This window comes from Erythrolamprus reginae, chromosome 11 (genome assembly GCF_031021105.1).
Source record: "Erythrolamprus reginae isolate rEryReg1 chromosome 11, rEryReg1.hap1, whole genome shotgun sequence".
NCBI classification, from domain to species: domain Eukaryota; kingdom Metazoa; phylum Chordata; class Lepidosauria; order Squamata; family Dipsadidae; genus Erythrolamprus; species Erythrolamprus reginae.
Genome location: NC_091960.1, coordinates 12,883,338 through 12,905,116, shown reverse-complemented (window position 1 = coordinate 12,905,116; position 21,779 = coordinate 12,883,338). Strand labels below are relative to the sequence as shown.

General features: G+C 44.3%; 1 protein-coding gene across 1 annotated transcript in view; it reads left to right on the top strand.

Moving 5' to 3' along the window:
* LUZP1 (leucine zipper protein 1) overlaps nucleotides 1–21,779 on the top strand; it is a 103,672-nt gene that overhangs the window by 60,795 nt on the left and 21,098 nt on the right. The window contains exon 2 of the mRNA XM_070764900.1: nucleotides 18,422–21,684. Within this exon, the coding sequence (XP_070621001.1) occupies nucleotides 18,526–21,684 (3,159 nt within the window). The 5' untranslated portion in view covers nucleotides 18,422–18,525. The remainder of the gene's footprint in view (nucleotides 1–18,421; nucleotides 21,685–21,779) is intronic.

Genomic DNA, 21,779 nt, shown 5'->3' with positions numbered 1-21,779 from the left:
AATAATAATAATAATAATAATATATTTTTTTTAAAGAGAGATGCATGTTTGTTTTGCAATATGGAAATGAAAGAGTTAACCTTCCTGGTTTCCCTGGGGCTATCCGGTTTGTGTTTTATTAATATTAACAGGCTAATTCAGCAATAAAATTGGAAAAAGCAGCTTGATGCGATAGACTGTTACTCTCCAGAAGGCTAATTTCAGCCTGCATTTTATTAGCGTGGATTATCAATGCCTATAAACAGAGCATTATTGATATTTTATTTCAGCTATACGTTTCAGCAATGAGCTTGGTAGGCGAGGGCAGGGCCTTTGACACAAATCAGTCAGCAGCCTAGTGGGAGCAGGACTGGGTAGCCCATAATCCTGTGAAGACGCTACTGAAGCACAGGTAATCCTCGACATAAATCCACACCTGGGACCAGAATTTTCGTTGCTAAACCAGGCAGGTGTTTAGTAAGATGCTCCCTATTTTACAAGCTCTCTTGCCAGTTGTGATAAGCAAATCATTGCAGTCCTTAAATGAGTCATGTGGTCATTAAGCGATTCCAGTTCCCCTCATTGACTTGGCTTGCTGGAAGCCGGCTAGAAGGTCGCAAATAGTGATAATGTGACCTCGGAATGCAGCAAATGTTACAAGAGCCAAGGTGGCGCAACAGGTAGAATGCAGTACTGCAGGCCACTAAAGCTGACTGCTAGATCTGTAGGTCAGAGGTTCAAATCTCACCACAGCTCAAGGTTGACTCAGCCTTCCATCCTTCCAAGGTGGGTAAAATGAGGACCCGTATTGTGGGGGCAATATGCTGGCTCTGTTAAAAAGTGCTATTGCTAACATGTTGTAAGCCGCCCTGAGTCTAAAGAGAAGGGTGGCATAAAAAATTGAAGGAAGGCACGAAGAAAGGAAGGAAGGCACGAAGGAAGGCACGGTGATTGCCAAAACTACCGAATTTTGATCACATAATCTTGGGGATGTCCTGGAAACAGTTGTAAGTGTGAGGATCGGCCATAAGTCCCTTTTTTCCATTGCTATGGTAACTTTGAATAATTGCTAAAAATGGCTGTAACTTGAGGACTACCTGTGCAGTTCCCATGGCCATACGAACAGCAGCCTCCACGGATAGTTCCAGGTTTCCCCCACTATTTCTTAAGTAGTGTTGTGTATGGTAGCAAAGTTTTGCTGGAAATATTTATACTTGGCAGAGTCCCCGAAGACGTGATAGCAACTCTGGGCTTAAAGAGACAAGGATTAGCCACAATAGCTAAATGGGTCTGAGGCAATTAACATCTGGAGTGCGAGAAAGTCGGACATCACATTCTGTGTGTGTTGTGGTTGCTTCCTAGCGAAGCCTGGATATGTGTTCTTCACATATGAAGAACAGTTGCAGGAACTGGGCATGGCTAATTTAATGAAATGAAGGACTAGGGGAGACAGGATAGCAGTGTTCCAATATCTCAGGGGCTGCCACAAAGAAGAGGGAGTCGAGCTATTCTCCAAAGCACCTGAGGGTAGAATAAGAAGCAAAGGGTGGATCATGTTAAGGAGCCAAAAGGACTCAATCTAGTCTATTCTAGGTGAAAGCTGAACAAGGAGAGAAGCAACTTAGAACTATGGAGAAAATTCTGACAGTTAGAACAATTGATCAGTGGAACGGCTTGCCTCCAGAAGTTGTGAATGCTCCAACATTGGGAGTTTTTAAGAAGATTTTTTATTTTATTTATTTATTTATTCATTTGTCCAATACACAAATACATAAAAAGAAAAATAGACACGTAGTAATATATATAAGGGTAAAAGTGAACTTAGAGGAGAGGATATATGAAAGAAAGAGAATATATATGATAAGTGAGAGAAAGGAAAGACCATTGGACAGGGGACGAAAGGCACACCAGTGTACTTATGTACGCCCCTTATTGGCCTCTTAGGAACCTGGAGAGGTCAATCGTGGAGAGTCTAAGAAATGTTGGGGGTTAGGGGTTGACACAATTGAGTCCGGTAATGAATTCCACGCTTCAATAACTCGATTGTTGAAATCATATTTTTTACAGTCAAGTTTGGAGTGGTTCGTATTAAGTTTGAATCTGTTGCATGCTCTTGTGTTGTTGCGGTTGAAGCTGAAGTAGTCATTGACCAGTAGGACGTTGCAGCATATGATCTTGTGGGCAATACTCAAATCGTGTTTTAGGCGCAGTAGTTCTAGGCTTTCTAGGCCCAGGATTGTTAGTCTATTTTAGTCTCAAGTAGTTTAGGATCTCCTGCCCAAGCAGGGGGTTGGGCTAGAAGACCTCCAAAGTCCCTTCTAACTCTGTTGTTGTTGTTTTTGTTGTTGTTGTGAAGAATATTAGAAGTCTAACCACTTTGTATCTTTTTATTTCTATTTTGCTTCAACTGTTCTTTTTCTCCTTGGAACCTAAATTGACATAAGGAGCTTAATGTGAATATTTGGAGCCTTTCTGATGTCTTTTTCACTCTGCTTAGCAATAGCACTTACATACCACTTCACAGTGCTTTACACTCTTCTCTAAGCGGTTTACAGAGTCAGCCTATTGCCCCCAACAATCTGAGTCCTCATTTTACCCACCTTGGAAGGCTGGAAGGCTGAGTCAATCTTGAGCCTGGTGAGATTTGAATTGCCAAATTGTAGGCAGCCAGTAGGCAGCAGAAGTAGCCTGCAGTACTGCACTCTAACCACTGCGCCACCATAGCTGACTGTCTATTGTTTGGGTAGCATCCATGCTATTTTTTCATTGCAAAGGTAATATGAGGCCATGACTGTGCCTTATATGGCCTGTTCCAGACACTTTGAGTCTTTGAACTGATGAAAGAAGCAGATAAACAAAGAGATGATCACAACGAAGGGTCTGTAGAAACACGTTTCTAGTCCTCTGCATTTGTATGCGTGTCTTAATAAAAACGTTATTTACCGCTAGTAGAATAGAAAGAAGAACGTTTTAACTCTAATGTTTCCTCCCCTTTTCTGTTTCTTATTCTTCTTGCCTATATTGACATGCTGAAACAAGATAATTTCTTCTTGCTGCACTACTCATCATTTGCATAGTGGGTTAATAGTTTTTCTTTTTCGTTTTTCTTTGTTTTTTTCCCCTTAGCTTAGAACAGAAGTCCTCAAACTTGGCAACTTTAAGAGGTGTGGACTTCAGCTCCCAGAATTCTCCAGCTAGCTGGAGTTGAATTCCACATGGCTTAAAATTTCCAAGTTTGAAGACCTCTGCAATAGCTGGCTGGAGAATTCTGGGAGTTCAGTTGAAGTCCACCAGTCTTAAAGTTGTCAAGTTTGAAGACCTCTGGCTTAGAAGGTCAGCAAATCATCAGGGAATCTAAATTTGCTGTAATCTCAATAAACTAGTGTGCTTAATGCTGCTAGCAAAAACTGCTGAATTTGGCTTAATGTATGAGAAATAAAGCTAATCAGACAGAGAATTGGGAACTGATGAAAGCAAAAACACTCGGGAATTTTAATTTTGCATATATCTACATTCCTAAAATTTTCTACATTCTTATTCAGGGTGCTCGGCTTGAGGACTAGAAGAATACTCAGCAAAGCAAGATATATTTTTTTAAAAATGTTTGTTTCATTCATTCATTCATTTTATTTATTTTATTAGAATTTGTCAAACAAAAAAGAAAAAAAAGAAAAAACGAATAAAAATACAGGGACAATAGGCGCAAAAAGTTTGTAACTAATACAACATTGATCTATAAAAGTGTAATATTTGGAGTTTAGATTTTTCTTTTCTGATTGTATATCTATATATCTCTATCTACATCTCTATCTCTGTATTATCTAATATCTATCTGTCCGTCTATTCATCCACCCATCCATCTATCCACCTATCATCTATCTATCTATCTATCTATCTATCTATCTATCTATCTATCTATCTATCTATCTATCATCTATCTTAAACAATACAGTAATGATACAACCAGAAAAGTTTAATACACAATGGCAATTAAAATGAACAGAAATTAAAGAAGATAATTGACATATTAATATTGATTTAGCTCAATCTTTAGCATATTATTAAATCCCAGAGCAGTATTTTTGCAAGTAGGCAATTTTAAAAAGTATGGAAATTTGGGAATCTACACATCTTCAATCTGCAAAGTTTGAAATCCAGGCCATATAAAAAGTCATTTATTTATTTGTATCCCACTGGATTTATTAACATATCTCAAGGCAATGAACTTTTACAACACACTTTCCTCTTCTTACTTTCCGTACAACAGTCATCATGTGAGGTGGGTTAGGCTGAGAGAGAGTGGCTGGCCCAAAAGTTACCCAATTGGTCCTTTTAAAGGCAGGGCTAGAACTCACAGCCTCCTAGTTTCCAGCCTGGTGCCTTAACCACTAGACCAAACTGATTCTCATTGCTTGATCTTCTCATTTTTACAATGCAAAGACATCAGTAAACTACAGAAGTAGCTTATTTATTTATTTATTTATTTATTATTTATTTATTATTTGGATTTGTATGCCGCCCCTCTCCGAAGACTCGGGGCGGCTCACAACAAGTGAAAAACAATCCAATACAATCCAATTAATTAAAATATTATGAGTTTAAGAAAATCCCCTATACTAACATACACACATACAGGCATACCATATATAACTTCAACGTGCCCAGGGGAGATGTTTAGTTTCCCCATGCCTGACGGCAAAGGTGGGTTTTGAGGAGTTTACGGAAGGCAGGAAGAGTAGGGGCAGTTCTGATCTCCGGGGGGAGTTGGTTCCAGAGGGCCGGTGCCGCCACAGAGAAGGCTCTCCCCCTGGGGCCCGCCAACCGGCATTGTTTAGTTGACGGGACCCGGAGGAGGCCCACTCTGTGGGACCGAATCGGTCGCTGGGATTCGTGCGGCAGAAGGCGGTCTCGGAGATATTCTGGTCCAGTGCCATGAAGGGCTTTAAAGGTCATAACCAACACTTTGAATTGTGACCGGAAACTGATCGGCAGCCAATGCAGACTGCGGAGTGATGGTGAAACATGGGCATACCTGGATAAGCCCATGACTGCTCTCGCAGCTGCATTCTGCACGATCTGAAGTTTCCGAACACTTTTCAAAGGTAGCCCCATGTAGAGAGCATTACAGTAGTCGAACCTCGAGGTGATGAGGGCATGAGTGACTGTGAGTAATGAGTCCCGGTCCAGATAGGGCCGCAACTGGTGCACCAGGCGAACCTGGGCAAACGCCCCCCTCGCCACAGCTGAAAGGTGGTTCTCTAATGTGAGCTGTGGATCGAGGAGGACGCCCAAGTTGCGGACCCTCTCTGAGGGGGTCAATGATTCCCCCCCCAGGGTAATGGACGGACAGATGGGATTGTCCTTGGGAGGCAAAACCCACAGCCACTCCGTCTTATCCGGGTTGAGCTTGAGTCTGTTGACACCCATCCAGGCCCCAACAGCCTCCAGGCACCGGCACATCACTTCCACCGCTTCGTTGACTGGGCATGGGGTGGAGATGTAAAGCTGGGTATCATCGGCATATTGATGATACCTCACCCCATGTCCTTGGATGATCTCACCCAGCGGTTTCATGTAGATGTTAAATAGCAAGGGGGAGAGGACCGACCCCTGAGGCACTCCACAAGGGAGAGACCTCGGAGTCGACCTCTGACCCCCCACTAACACCGACTGCGACCGGCCAGAGAGGTAGGAGGAGAACCACTGAAGCACAGTGCCTCCCACCCCCAACCCCTCCAACCGGTGCAGAAGGATACCATGGTCGATGGTATCGAAAGCCGCTGAGAGATCGAGGAGCACCAGGACAGAGGATAAACCCCTGTCCCGGGCCCGCCAGAGATCATCCATCAACGCGACCAAAGCGGTTTCCGTGCTGTAACCGGGCCTGAAGCCCGACTGCTGGGGACCTAGATAATCGGCTTCTTCCAAGGACCGCTGGAGCTGGAGTGCCACCACCTTCTCGACAACCTTCCCCATGAAGGGAAGGTTGGAGACTGGACGATAGTTGTTGAGTACTGCTGGGTCCAGGGAAGGCTTCTTGAGGAGGGGGCGCACAAGCGCTTCTTTATAGAGTGATGGAAAAACTCCCCTCCCCAAGGAAGCGTTGGTAATCTCCTGGGCCCAGCTCCGTGTCACCTCCCTGCTGGCCGAGACCAACCAGGAGGGACACGGATCCAGTAAACAGGTGGCGGAACTCACAGATCCAATGGCCTTGTCCACTTCATCAGGTGTCACCAGATCAAACTCTTCCCAGACAGGTGGACAAGTACGTGCCCCAGTCACCTCGACTGACTCGTTGTCAGTCGACTCTGTTTTACAATTGGAGTCGAGGTCGGCCCGGATCTGAGCGACTTTATCAGCGAAAAACGTGTTAAACTCCTCGGCACTACTCTGCAAGGGCTCCCCAACTCCCCCCTGGTTAAGAAGGGAGCGGGTCACCCTAAACAGAGCGGCCGGGCGGGATTCCACTGATGCAATCAAGGCGGCATGGTACGCGCATCTTGCCGCCTTGAGCGCCACTTTGTAAGTCTTAATAAAAGCTCTTACAAGTGTTCGATCAGATTCAGACCTACTCTTCCTCCATCGCTTCTCTAGACGTCTCTTTTGGCGTTTCAACTCCCGGAGCTCCTCGTTGAACCATGGGGCTCTACGGGGTCTAGCGCCACGGAGAGGTCGCAAAGGCGCAATCCGGTCGAGAGCCTCCGCAGCAGCCGTATTCCAGGCCTCCGCAAGAGACTCCGCCGAACTGTGGATGAGTGCCTCTGGAATAACCCCAAGCGCCGTCTGGAAACCCTCTGGATCCATTAGGCGTCTGGGGCGGAACATCTTCATTGGTTCCGCCTCCCTGCGGGGAAGGATTGGAGCCAGGAAGTCAAGCCTTAGTAGAAAATGGTCTGACCATGACAAAGGCACTGCTTCTAAGCCCCTTAGTCTCAGACCATTGCTCAATTGCTCGGAAAGGAATACCATGTCAGGTGCGTGCCCCCCCTCATGAGTCGGACCCCGTACTACTTGAGTCAGGTCCATGGCTGTCATGGTGGCCATGAACTCCTGTGCCAACCCCGAGGTTTCGCCGAGTGACGGCAGGTTGAAGTCCCCCAAGACAATAAGTCTGGGGAACTCCACCGCCAACCCGGCTACCTCCTCGAGTAGCACAGGCAGGGCTTTTGACACGCAGCTGGGAGGCAGGTACGTGAGAAATAAGCCCACCTGAACCCCTAAGTCCAACCTCATAAAGAGTGACTCGCAACCCGCAATTTCCGGAGCAATGAGTCCACGTAGGCAAAGGCTCTCCCTGGCTATAATAGCCACTCCTCCCCCCCTTCCCTGGGGTCGAGGTTGATGCCATATCTGAAACCCAGCTGGGCAAATTTCAGAGAGAGGAACACCTCCCTCTGGGCCCAGCCAGGTTTCAGTGATACATGCCAGGTCGGCCTCCTCATCCAGGATCAAATCCCGGATGAGCTTCCCAGCATCAGGGTAAGGAAGACTATTCTAAGGTCACCTGGTATTTTGCATATGTTTTTGATTGAAGTCCCCACTGGCTCCAACCCAGTTGATGGTAAAGCATTGGAGATGATGGCAAAGCATTGGAGGAAGTGTCATCCAAAACATCTGGTGTACATCAGATGTTGAGTCTTCCTGGTCTAAGGAGCTGGGAGAGGCCATTTTGCCTTTTTAATTTAACGTAGCCCGAAGCTACCTTTCATGGCTGCTGTTTATAGAGAGGGGTGTGTGTATGGGGGAACTATTCCTATCTGATTGACAGGAAGGCCTGCCCTTTAAAAAAGGAAGACAACATCTGGAGTGCCATGGTCTTAGCTGCTAAATAACACTCCAGAGGCAAAGCATGGCCTAAGACAGGGGTAGACAGAGATGGCTCTTCTATGACTTGTGGACTTCAACTCCCAGAATTCCTGAGCCAATCTTGCTAGCTCAGGAATTCTGGGAGTTGAAGTCCACGTGTCATAGAAGAGCCAATTTTGCCTCCCCCTGGCTTAGGACCAAGTTATCTACGGGACTGTCTCCAGCCTCACGTATCCCAGCAACCGCCCATAGAGCGGACTTCTCTAGGTCCCGTTAGCCAAGCAATGCCGGTTGACGGGCCTAGGGGAAGGGCCTTTTCTGTGGCAGCTCCAACCCTCTGGAACCGACTCCTCCCAGAGATTGCCCCAACCCTCCTGGCCTTCCGGAAGGCCCAAAAACTCACCTATGCCGGCAGGCCTGGAACCATTGAACTTTAACATTTTGCTCTGGCCGTAAATTTTATTGTGGCATGAATAAGTGTGAGAGTGAGTGTATGTTTTTTAAAATTATTAAATTAGATTATTAATTGGGTTTTTTGATTATTTAAAATTGGAGTTTTTGAGAGAGAGAGAGAGGAGAGAGAGAGAGAGATACTGTAAATAGATACTGTGGATAGATACAGTAGATAGATAGATAGATAGATAGATAGATAGATAGATAGATAGATAGATAGATAGATAGATAGATAGATAGATACAGTAGATAGATAGATAGATAGATAGATACAGTAGATAGATAGATAGATAGATAGATAGATAGATACAGTAGATAGATAGATAGATAGATAGATAGATAGATAGATAGATAGATAGATAGATACATACATACATACATACATACATACATACATACAAACAAACTGTTTTTTCACTTTGTTGTGAGCCGCCCCGAGTCTGCGGAGAGGGGCGGCATACAAATCTAAATAAACAAACAAACATAAACATACATACATACATACATACATACATACATACATACATACATACATACATACATACAGCAAGTCAACCTGACCTTCAGCTATCACATTTTGGTTTTAAAAGCAGTTGCAGCAATAGCATCTGAGGAATGGAAAGAAAAATCTTGTACTATTTGCAATAATGCTGTTCTAGCAGATAAACTCCATCTGTTTATCTATATAGAAATATTGGATGCAGATGTTTAATTTTTTGTGTCTTTCTCCTTAAGAAGACCACAAATGTGTATGTGTGTGTTCCCATGTACCCATAACTCTGTTTCCCGCCTCCAGTATTTGCTTTTTATCCTTGTCCCCCCTCCTATTTTTTAACCTCTTTTTTCCTTTTTATCTTGAATGTTTTGTTGATGTTTGGTTTGTCCCAATAAAAAAAAAGAATGTTAAAAAGCAGCAAAAAGCTAAAACTAAAAAAGGGATTGCGGAGAGGCTGTTTATAGCTTCCATCGTCTCCACACCCTCTTTTTTATTTTGAATATTTCTGTGTTAAATATTTTTCTCCGCACGAAGGCAACATAGAAATATTTAGGATAAAAGGACCCCTGTTCTCTTTCAACCCTAAATTTTCTGCAACAATTGGAACCCCGCCATTAGAACGCAGTTAGTGGGGGAAATAGAGAATCCATCCTTTGAATGGGTGGGGCATTACCAATTATATTCTAGTGCAACTTTCTGGTCCTTGTAAGGCTGCAAAGAAAGCTGTGGAAACAGCTGATCTGATTAAAAGACGCCAAAAAAAAAAGGTTCTTGCCTAAGAAGGCTAATTTTGTACAGTAGTGAGGAAGATCAAGACAGAATGAGGAAGATCTCGAAGGAAGTGGTTAGGTTGTTATAGAGTCATCCAGGGACATTGATTGGAAGGAGATTTAGAACAAAGGCAAACATGTCTTCACATGGTACAAATTGAGGACCTCTAATTGCCAGAATAGATGACAGCCTGGAACATGGGTGACTTTAAAATGAATTGGATAAATTCACTAAGGCAGTGATGGAGAACTTATGGCAGGGGGGCCACAGGTGGCACGATGAGCTATATCTGCTGGCACGCGAGCCATTGCCCTAGCTCAGCTCCAGTGTGCATGTGTGTGCCAGCCTGCTGATTTTTGGCTCACAGAGGCTTTGGGAGGGCGTTTTTGGCGTCCAGAGAGCCAAAGGCGTCTTTTATTTATTTGTTTATTGGATTTGTATGCCACCCCTCTCCGCAGACTCGGGGCGGCTCAAACTCAACCCTGATAAGACGGAGTGGCTGTGGGTTTTGCCTCCCAAGGACAATTCCATCTGTCCGTCCATCACCCTGGGGGGGGGGGAATTATTGACCCCCTCAGAGAGGGTTCGCAACTTGGGCGTCCTCCTTGACCCACAACTTACATTAGAGAAACATCTTTCAGCTGTGGCGAGGGGGGTGTTTGCCCAGGTTCGCCTGGTGCACCAGTTGCGACCCTATTTGGACCGGGAGTCACTGCTCACAGTCACTCATGCCTTCATCACCTCGAGGTTCGACTACTGTAATGCTCTCTACGTGGGGCTACCTCTGAAAAGTGTTTGGAAACTTCAGATCGTGCAGAATGCAGCTGCAAGAGCTATCAGGGGCTTTCCTAAATACGCCCATGTAACACCAACACTCCGCAGTCTGCATTCGTTGCCGATCAGTTTCCGGTCACAATTCAAAGTGTTGGTCATCACCTATAAAGCCCTTCATGGCACCGGACCAGGGTATCTACGAGACCGCCTTCTGCCGCATGAATCCCAGCAACTGGTTAGGTCCCACAGAGTGGGCCTTCTCTGGGTCCCGTCAACAAAGCAATGTTGTTTGGCGGGGCCCAGCGGAAAAGCCTTCTCTGTGGCAGCCCCAGCCCTCTGGAACCAACTCACCTTGGAGATTAGAATTGCCCCCACCCTCCTTGCCTTTTGTAAGCTCCTTAAAACCCACCTCTGCCATCAGGCATGGGGGAATTGAGATATTCTTTCCCCCTAGGCCTTTACAATTTATGCATGCTATGTTTGTTTGTAGGGATGTTTTGTTTTTACAATAAGAGATTTTTAGTTGTTTTAGTATTGGATTTATATGATGTTTTTTATTAGTGCTGTTAGCCGCCTCGAGTCTATGGAGAGGGGCGGCATACAAATACAATAAATAGATAGATAGATAGATAGATAGATAGATAGATAGATAGATAGATAGATAGATAGATAGATAGATAGATAGATAATGAACGAACGAACAAACAAACAAACAAACAAACAAACAAATAAATAGTTTTCAACGGAAAAAAACCAAACAAACCAAGAATGTCCCATTGTCTTTTGGAAAAAGGCACCTTTGGGACAACCATGACCTGGATGATTGAGACTCTCCCCAGACATTTGCAATGGTGTTGTTTCCTCTTCTGCGTTTCCAGGGTTAGTAAAACATCCCATCACCACAATTCCCACTTCTTTCATCCCTGGCTATGCTACGATAGTAAGATCAGTAGCGTCTGAAGGGCCACAGACTTGGTAACAATATTGGGAAAAGCTAATATGATCTAAAATATTGCTTTGTTAGACCCACTGTGCTTGGTCTGAGCGAGCCACAGTGACCTAATTCTGACATAATACTAAACCACAAACAATATTTTACACACTGCGCTGGATTCATGGGCCTCTTAAACCAAAACCAAACAAATCCCTTTGTGGCTTAGTATGATATTTGAACCTAGCATTGAGGAATAAGGAAAACAATATCTTAACCGTGGCTGTTTCATACAAAATGCTTCACCTGTTGGTTGAATTTAAACCACATTCTGGATTGTACAAAGCCTTGGAACCGATAGGTTTGTAAACAACCTCTTGAAGTGTTTTGTATGAATAGTATTGCAAGTTACCTTGTTGATCTATGGAGATGAGTTCCAAATTAGCTGTAGACGTTGGGACTATTTGGGACTTCCATACTTGAAATTGGGACTAAAAAAAAAGAAAGAAAAATGAAAAATAAAAGTTAATAATAATAATAACAACAACAACAACAGATTTGGAAGGGACCTTGGAGGTCTTCTAGTCCAACCCCCTGCTTAGACTGGAAACCCTACACTACTTCAAACAAATGGTTAGCCAACATTTTCTTAAAAACTTCCAGTGGTGGAACATTCACAACCTCTGGAGGCGAGCTGTTCCACTGATTAAGTTGTTCTAACTGTCAGGAAATTTTTCCTTAGTTCTAAATTACTTCTCTCCTTGTTTAGTTTCCACCCATTGCTTCTTGTTCTACCCACAGGTGCTTTGGAGAATAGTTGACTCCCTCTTCTTTGTGGCAACCCCTGAGATATTCGAATACTGCTATCATGTCTCCCACCCACCCCCCGGTCCATCTTTTCATTAAACTAGACTTACCCAGTTCCTGCAACTGTTCTTCATATGTTTTAGCCTCCAGTCCCCTAATCATCTTTGTCGCTCTTCTCTACAATTTTTCTAGAGTCTCAACATCCCTTTTGCATCGTGGCGACCAAAACTGAATGCAGTATTCCAAGTGTGGCCTTACCCAGGCCTTTTGCCACACGAATCCCAGCGACCGGTTAGGTCCCACAGAGTTGGCCTTCTCTGGGTCCCGTCGACTAAACAATGTCGTTTGGCGGGACCCAGGAGAAGAGCCTTCTCTGTGGCGGCCCCAACCCTCTGGAACCAGCTCCCTCCAGATATCAGAGTTGCCCCCACCTTCCTTGCCTTTCGCAAGCTCCTTAAAACCCACCTCTGTCGTCAGGCCATGGGGGAATTGAAATTTTCCCTTCCCCCTAGGCTTATAGAATTTATACATGGTATGCTTGTATGTATGATTGGTTCTTTAAATTGGGGGTTTTTTAGATTATTTTTAATATTAGATTTGTTTACATTGTCTTTTTTACTGTTGTTAGCCGCCCCGAGTCTTCGGAGAGGGGAGGCATACAAATCTAATAGATAGATAGATAGATAGATAGATAGATAGATAGATAGATAGATAGATAGATAGATAGATAGATAGATAGATAGATAAATAAAGTGGTTTTAACACTACACAGGATCTTGATTCTATCCCTCTTAATGCAGTCTAAAACTGTGTTGGCTTTTTTGGCAGCTGCTGGACGTTGCCTTTATCACTAACCTGTGTTAGTGTTATTATCTCTTTTTCCTGCAGTGATTTCTGTTTTATAATTGCTCTGATGATCATTTTAATTCCATGGGCCAAGTCCGAGTATTCTATAACCTGTCGGAGATACCAGCCCCAGGCTCCAAATCGTGTTGCACTCCTTGACTCAAATCTACAAAATGCCCTTTTGCCCATTTTTTTTTTATTTTTTATTTGCAAGGCTGAGTAATTCAGTAGTAGGAAAGGAAAAGGAAGTGAACAAACTCCCTGGGAAAGGACATCTGTTGGGTGGGAACCGTGTAATAGGACTGTGGGCGATTCATAGAGGTTGGGCTTGGGGTATAAAGGGGCTTTCCTTGCCATCAGACGGCCTCAGGATTCAGCTGAAGAGGGAGAGGCTTCCCAAGGAGAAGAGGATACAGGAGGATATTTTTGGCTCGTTTTAAGTCTGTGATATCATCAATTTTGTGTGTCATTTTTTCCTTCGTCTTTCGTTTTCATCCTTGACCCTCTCAGGGACACTATGCCATCATTTCTGTCTTTGAGTCATAGCAGGGTACCGTTTGCTCACTCCAACAAAGGTTATGATCCAAGAATGCAGGCTGCTTTAGGGGGGTTTTCTCCCAAATTTCATTTATTTTATTTATTTATTAGATTTGTATGCCGCCCCTCTCCGAAGACTCCCAGTAATCCCAGCGACCGATTAGGTCCCACAGAGTGGGCCTTCTCCGGGTCCCGTCAACTAAACAATGTCAGTTGGCGGGCCCCAGGGGAAGAGCCTTCTCTGTGGTGGCCCTGACTCTCTGGAACCAGCTCCCCCCAGAGATTAGAACTGCCCCTACCCTCCTTGCCTTTCGTAAACTCCTTAAAACCCACCTTTGTCGTGGGGGAACTGAAATATCTCCCCTGGGCCTATGCAATTTATGTATGGTATGCTTGTATGTATGCCTGTTTAATAATGGAGTTTTTTAAATATCTTAAATTGTAAATTATTAGATTTGTTATGAACTGTTTTTATTGTGTTGTGAGCCGCCCCGAGTCTACGGAGAGGGGCGGCATACAAATCTAGTAAACATAAACATAAACAACAATAAAAACAATATTATAATGGCACAAGTCTAATATTAAAAATAACTAAAAACCCTATCATGATTAAAAACCAAACAGCACATACATACCAAACATAAATTATAATGAGCCTGGGGGAAAGATGTCTCAAATCCCCCATGCCTGGCGCTATAGGTGGGTCTTAATTAGTTTACGGAAGACAAGGAGGGTGGGAGCAGTTCTAATCTCCGGGGGGAGTTGATTCCAGTGGGCCGGGGCCGCCACAGAGAAGGCTCTTCCCCAATGCCAGACGACATTGTTTAGTCAACGGGACCCGGAGAAGGCCAACTCTGTGGGACCTAATTGGTCGCTGGGATTCGTGTGGTATGCCTTCTCTTGAAATTCCAGCTGGACCAGGCGAGAGACATGGAAAGCAAGCCATGTCCTGGACTATAAGGGGAACAGCCTGCCCTGCGTTAAGTGACTGCAGGGCTGTGCTATTATTGCTCAGTGTGCAACTTGCATGATATAAGTCATGTCCAAACAAGTCTCACAGCATGTTGGTCCACTGAACCTTCATGCCCATTGTGGATTTTATATCAGAACGTAATAAATTGGTATGCACATAAGTACCAACTCAGTGACCGCAGCCGAAATTAGTGTTTAGGCTTCTGTTTGCTTATGCCAACAGCCATTTTAGTATTTTGTGTTGTGCAGTGGTGCTCAACCCTGGGGGTCGGGACCACTTTGGGGGTCGAATGATTGCTTCATAGGGATCGCCTAAGAACATGGGAAAAGGCAAATTTCCCATGGTGTTAGGAACTAAAGCTTCTATTCTGGCACCTTGGAACATATTTTTACAATCCGACCAATCAGGCGTTTATAGAGGGGTATCCTTTTGACCTTCCTGCCAATCAGCTTAAAGCTCTGTTGGGAGAATTGGCGCTAGACTTATGGTTGGGGGTCACCACAACATTGAGGAACTGTGTTAAGGAGTTGCGGTGTTAGAAAGGTTGAGAACCACTGGTGTAGTGGATGGGGCCACAACGAAAACTGGGTCTGGTTTCATTTAATTTCACAGTAATCAAAGCTAAGTCCATTTGTGTGTGTGTGTGTGTGTGTGTGTGTGTGTGTGTGTTTGCCCATGGAGAAAAGTTTTAGAAAAGCACTTTGCAATTACATTCTCAATGAGTGAATATGAAGCTATTTACTCTTATTTACACGTTCAAAGGTAAACTATTTATATAGCCACTACTACACGATGGAGTTGTCTACAGAAAGTCTCTGGGATTTCCCTGGTATGCGTTCAAAGGACACTGTCCCACAATACGTCACACTGTCTGCTTTGGGAGCCTTAGAACTACGTTCTGAAGACGAAACCTTTCCCTATCTATGGAGCAGATTAAGACCCTTGCCACGTACTTATTAGCTAAGTACAGCTAGTATTGATTGATTGATTGATTGATTGATTGGATTTGTATGCCGCCCCTCTCCGTAGACTCGGGGCAGCTAACAACAGTAATAAAAGACAGCATGTAAATCCAATACTAAAACAGCTGAAAACCCTTATTGTAAAACCAAACATACATACATACAAACAAACAAACATGCCATGCATAAATTGTAAAGGCCTAGGGAGAAAGAATATCTCAGTTCCCCCATGCCTGACGGCGGAGGTGGGGGCAATTCTAATCTCCAGGGGGAGTTGGTTCCAGAGGGCCGGGGCCGCCACAGAGAAGGCTCTTCCCCTGGGCCCCGCCAAACGACATTGTTTTGTTGACAGGACCTGGATGAGGCCCACTCTGTGGGACCTAACCTGTCATTGGATTCGTGCGGCAGAAGGCGGTCTCGTAGATACCCTGGTCCGGTGCCATGAAGGGCTTTATAGGTGATGACCAACACTTTGAATTGTGACTGGAAACTGATCGGCAACCAATGCAGACTGCGGAGTGTTGGTGTTACATGGGCATTTTTGGGAAAGCCCATGATAGCTCTCGCAGCTGCATTCTGCACGATCTGAAGTTTCCAAACACTTTTCAAAGGTAGCCCCATGTAGAGAGCATTACAGTAGTCAAGCCTCAAGGTGATGAGGGCATGAGTGAGCAGTGACTCCCAGTCCAAATAGGGCCGCAACTGGTGCACCAGGCGAACCTGGGCAAACATCCCCCTCGCCACAGCTGAAAGATGTTTCTCTAATGTGAGCTGTGGATCGAGGAGGACACCCAAGTTGCGGACACTCTCTGAGGGGGTTAGTATTCCCCCCCCCCCAGGGTGATGGACGGACAGATGGAATTGTCCTTGGGAGGCAAAACTCACAGCCATTCCGTCTTACCAGGGTTGAGTTTGAGTCTGTTGACACCCATCCAGACCCCATCAGCCTCCAGATACTGGCACATCACTTCCACTGCTTTGTTGATTGGACATAGGGCGGAGATGTAAAGCTGGGTATCATCAGCATACTGATGATACCTCACCCCATGAGTATGAGTAATCCGCAGTTGTGTCTTTCATAATCTTCCCCACTCACTGTTTTGCAAATGACAATTTGATAGCACCTTTTGGTAGGTCTCTGAGAATCGGGTCCAGCTTAGGGGGAAATATAGGTTGTAACCGTTTAAAGGAGTAATCTCAAATTAAAGGGTCTTGAATTAGCTGTACGTCTCTTATTGAGACTTGCTTAACCAGATTATTATTGAATTGGGGGTTTTCCCCCTACCTTGGTCTTTTCAAACTTTCAGAAAATAGTGATGATCATCATGTCTGAATATTTTTGTGTGATGTGGCATCATTGTATCACACTAATTTTAAGTCAAATATTAGATGTTCAAGTCGTGAAGTATTAAGAACGAGTATAAGCACTCAAGTTTGCATACTAGGAAATCTCTTCTTTTGTTGTTGTTGATATTTTCAACTTTAATGAAAAAGAGAGAAAATCATCATAATAGTAAAAATTCAAATGGGAATTTTGTCCCCGAGATGCCAGTTTTTAATTTTCAGGAATTTTAAGTCCAGTGATTCATCTTAGTTAAAGTAACTGGTATGTTATATATATTTTGTACTGATGTCAAGGGCAGTGACTTGAAGGCCCAAAGAAAGTAGTTTTTAGTTGTTCAATATTGGTGCAATTTTGGGTGGCAGTGATGGTGGACAATGGACAAAGACCTTTTTCGGTTCTTCACACACCATTTCTAAGAATTACCAGTGCTATTTCTTCTGTTGAACTTCAACTTTTATGGGGATGTTCCAATTGCTAGAAGACAAAGTGTTTTTGTTTGACGATGTTCATTCATCGTGTTTAAAGAGGACCTTGACATCTAACAGGTTTTGGGCTGTCCACGATGTGTCCACAGGTGGCTGGTAAAGCCTATATGGGCATGAAATGTTCTGCCACATGTTGGGCAGACATTTTTTAAAAAAAATATATTTATTGAAATTTTTTGGGATGTTTACATTTTAATGCTTACAGGTGGGTCAACACCCATATATTTACATTCATGTCAATATTTTCTATAATTATACATTTGTACATATGGTTCTTTATAATATTCCATCTCTCATTGTGAATTCGCATTCCTTTTTCGTGTCCATACGTTTTTGTTAAAGGTGCATCTTAAAGCAGGGGTTTCCAACATTGGTAACTTTTAAGATTTGTGGAATTCAATTCCCAGAAATAATAATAATAATAATAATAATAATAATAATAATAATAATAATAATAATAATAATAATAATTTATTAGATTTGTATGCCGCCCCTCTCCGAAGACTCAGAGAATTCCCAAGCTGGCTGAAGAATTTTGGGAATTGGAAGTCCACAAATCTTAAAGGTGCCAAGGTTGGAGATCCCTGCCTTAAGGCCATCAAGTTGACCGCTAGATATAGCTTTTATCAGTCCTATCTTAGAAATGTAATGAATCGTCCTCCTGAGACCATTGGTGAGCTACTGCCCTTCCAATCAGAGCAAACTCAACCAGTGTTCCCTCTAATTTTTTTTTGGGGGGGGGGGCGGAAAAGTATAGTGTCTGAGCGGCAGTCCCTTCGGGACTGGGCGGCACAAAAATAATAAACAAACAAACAAACAAATAAATAAAAAACCCACCCTGTTTTGCCTCAGAGAATTTCAGAATAAAATACTGTACTGTGTGTCTATAACAGTGAGCTCATAATAGGGCAACTCTATCAATATCAAAATGCCACTTAAATAGTTGAGCTAGTTTCAAACTAGATTTTGATTTTCTTTCTCTCTTCCTTACTCCCATTCTTTTTCTTTTTCTTTTCCTTCCTCTCTTTTTTCTATCTGTTTCTCTCTCTTCCTCTCTCTCTCCTTCCCTCTCACTCTTTCCCTCTCGGCTTCTGGGCAGGTTTGGAAAACTCTGAGTTGATGATGATTTTTAAGTGAGCGATTGCTCACTGCTCAGCTTAGAGGGAACTATGAACTCAACCATGGAGCTTGAAAAGAAAAACAAAATAAGTCGCATTCTTTGTATTGACTTTTTATTTTCTTTTATTTTCTTTTAGGTGCCGATTCCCTACGAAGCTTTTTATGAAATCAAGGGAAAGAACCAACCCATCGTCCAATTACCTTTGAGTCACAGGAAAGGGAAATAAACGGAGGGGCAACCATGGCTGACTACTCCTCTTACAAAGAGACCTCCAATCGGCACTTGCGCTTCAAACTTCAGAGTCTCAGCCGCCGTCTCGATGAGTTGGAGGAGGCGACCAGAAATCTCCAGAAAGCAGAGGACGAGCTCTTAGATTTGCAGGATAAAGTCATCCAGGCGGAAGGCAGCAACTCCAGCATGCTGGCTGATGTGGAAACCTTGAGGAAGAGGGTTTTGAAAATAGAAGGCAAGGACGAGGAGATCCGAAAGGCAGAGGAGCTCTGCCACGTGATGAAGACGAAGCTCGAGGAAGAAGAGGGCCTCACCCGAGAGCTGAGAGCCGAAATCGAGAGGCTCCAGAAGCGAATGGCTGAGCTGGAGAAACTGGAGGAGGCCTTTGGTCGGAGTAAGAACGACTGTACCCAGCTTTGTCTCAGCCTCAACGAGGAGAAAAACCTGACCAAGAAGATTTCAACGGAACTGGAAACTCTTCGGGCGAAAGTGAAAGAACTGGAGCAGTCAGAAGACCGTCTGGATAAAACGGAGCAAAGCTTAGCGAGTGAACTGGACAAACTGAAATCTTTAGCCCTGATCTTTGTCAGCGAGAGGAAACATTTCACTGAGAAGGAGAAGCAGAGTGAGAAGTTGATACAAGACCTCACCCTAAAGCTGGAACAGAATAATAAACTCAACCGGGTCGACCAAACGCGCAATACATCAAACCTGCTGGAGAGGTCATCCAACAGTATAATTGACAGAAATGACCTGAGGATCGAGGTTGACTTGACAACTTCAGCACTATCCTCAAAAGAAACCAGGAGAAAAGCCAGTTTGGACTACCTGAAACATGTAGAAAACGAAACCCGGAACAAATCGGAAAACCAGAAGAATAAAAACCAAGAAGACAACAAAGTGAGGGACCTCAATCAAGAAATTGAGAAGCTGAAGACCCAAATGAAACATTTTGAGTCCTTGGAAGAGGAGCTTAAAGCCCTAAGAGCCAAAAACAATGACCTCCACGACAATTACTTGAGTGAACAGAATAAGAATAAGATCCTCGTTGGCCAGCTGGACGAGATAAAAATAGAGATGAAAAAGCAGAAAGAGATGGAGAACGGTGAAGCAGAGATGGAGGAAGTGAGCGTGCCCAGCCGAGTTAAGCACGACCGGCCCAAGCATCGAGTTGTTACCACCGAGTCAGCAGTTTCTAAACATAAGTCGCGGGAACTTTCCCCTCAACACCGGCGGGAGAGGTTACGCAATCGAGAACTGAATAATGAAAGTTATGGCCAAAGTAGCAAGCGAGTTACAAGCCCTAATATGAACAGCAGAAGGGCAGCTAAAACACCTGGCACACATACCGTACTAGACTCTTTATCAACTGATGCTAAACGGGTAGAAGACAAATCCACCTTAGGTGTGAACAGTTCTCCGTCGAAAGACAATGGCACCCCTGCCACTGAAGTCAAGAAATTGAGGGAACAGCCTTCCGTGCTTAGCCGTTATCCACCTGCAGCCCAGGAGCATAAGTCTTGGAAGGCCTCTCCAAAACCCAAACATGAAAATGCCACAAGGAATAGAGTTGAAAAAGGACCCCCACCGCTGAACGATGTTCATCACGTTAAACCTGATGAACTTGAAGATCAGCCCAGCAAACCAGAATTCACAGGACTTTCTTCTGAAAAGGGACTCAAGGTGCATGCCACAGAATCCCTGGTTCTTACAACTGAGACTCGCAGCTCCAAAGCCAACGGCAGGCCACCCAATGGTGCCGCTTTGTCCTACGGGCAGCATCCCTCAGGAGAAACCCAAACTTCTGAATCGGTGAGCTCGAAGATGGAAACTACGTTTTCAGCTCGCATGCAGTACCTGGAGGAAGAGTCTCCAAAGTTGGTCAACTTCCAAAACAGAGAGGCTGTGGACCATCCACTTGAAATGACAAAACCTCCTCTTTTATCGAAGCCTAGGCTCACTTCAAAAAGCCAAGCAGATACCTTGCAGAATCACCCAATTCCTCAAAAGGGAGAAACAGACCGAACTCTGTTCTCAACTTCAAACTGCAACGATTTGGACTTGAAAACAACAAGGTCCAAAGCTGCCAATCCCAGCCGGATTGAAAAATCTGGTATTGAGGAAGGGACAAGCAAAATTGGAAATATCTCTGCTACTTTAGACTTGGGAATAAGAAAAGAGACCGCTTCCCGAGAATTCACAACCTCCAGGGGATGCGTTCATATGTCCTCCTTTGAAAATGATAGGCATGCTAGCAGCGAAGAAGACCTCAGTAGATCGTCCAAAGTGACACCAGCCGGAGCGATGTCAGGCTTGAAATCCCGACGGCCATTTAGTCCAAGGGAAGCTCTACGCTCCAAAGCCATCATCAAGCCTGCAATTGTGGAGAAAGATGTGAAGGAAGTCATGGGTGGTTTAGGATCTGGACTGGAAACCAGCTGTGAAAAACAGCCTCCCACCTGTAAGACAGTAGCACATAAAATGACCAGCAGTATCACCATTTACCCATCTGAGCCAATGTCTCCAAGGAGCAGCATCATGGACCCTACAAAGGAACAGCTTCATGCAACACTTCAAGCCATTCCAAGCCAACTGTCTCCTGGAGCAGATGTGACCATCATTCCTAATGACTTCTCCCTTAACAAGAGCAGCATAACCGTAAAGTTACCAGAGACTGACAAAAACGGAGACTCTGTTCTGAGAAGCCGAGTAGAAACGGTCATTTCCAAAAGTAGCATTACAATAAGGCCTTCGGACACAACCGAAAAGAACAGCGAACTACCCACGGAGACAGTCAGTTGGAAAGGTCACAGTAGTCTGGCAACAAACCCCTCCGAGGCCAAGCACGTCACGGTAAGAAGCTCATGGCGGACAAGGCGAGGATTACGTTCTTGGGAAGACTCCCTAGCCAAAGAGGTTGACCACGTAAATCCCCGGACTCCATGTCGGTCATCTACCGACCCTTCTAAACCGGAAGGGACCACAGCACGCATCTACGCGATTGAGCAGAATTCCAGAAGGGCGAGTGCCGGGTCAAATTCTTGGAATTCTCCAGAATTAGACTCTAGAAGGACCAAAAGTAACTTGAGCGCATCCGAGATGGTAAACCAGAAAAGCTGCGTCAATGATCTTGTGACTGCTTCCTCTTGGAATTGCACAGTTTTGCCGGTAAGTGAGACATCCTTCCTTTTGTTCTGAAATAACTGCATTGTTCAATTAAGGCGGAAGGGGACTGTTTATAAAAAGGGGAAATTATCCTATTC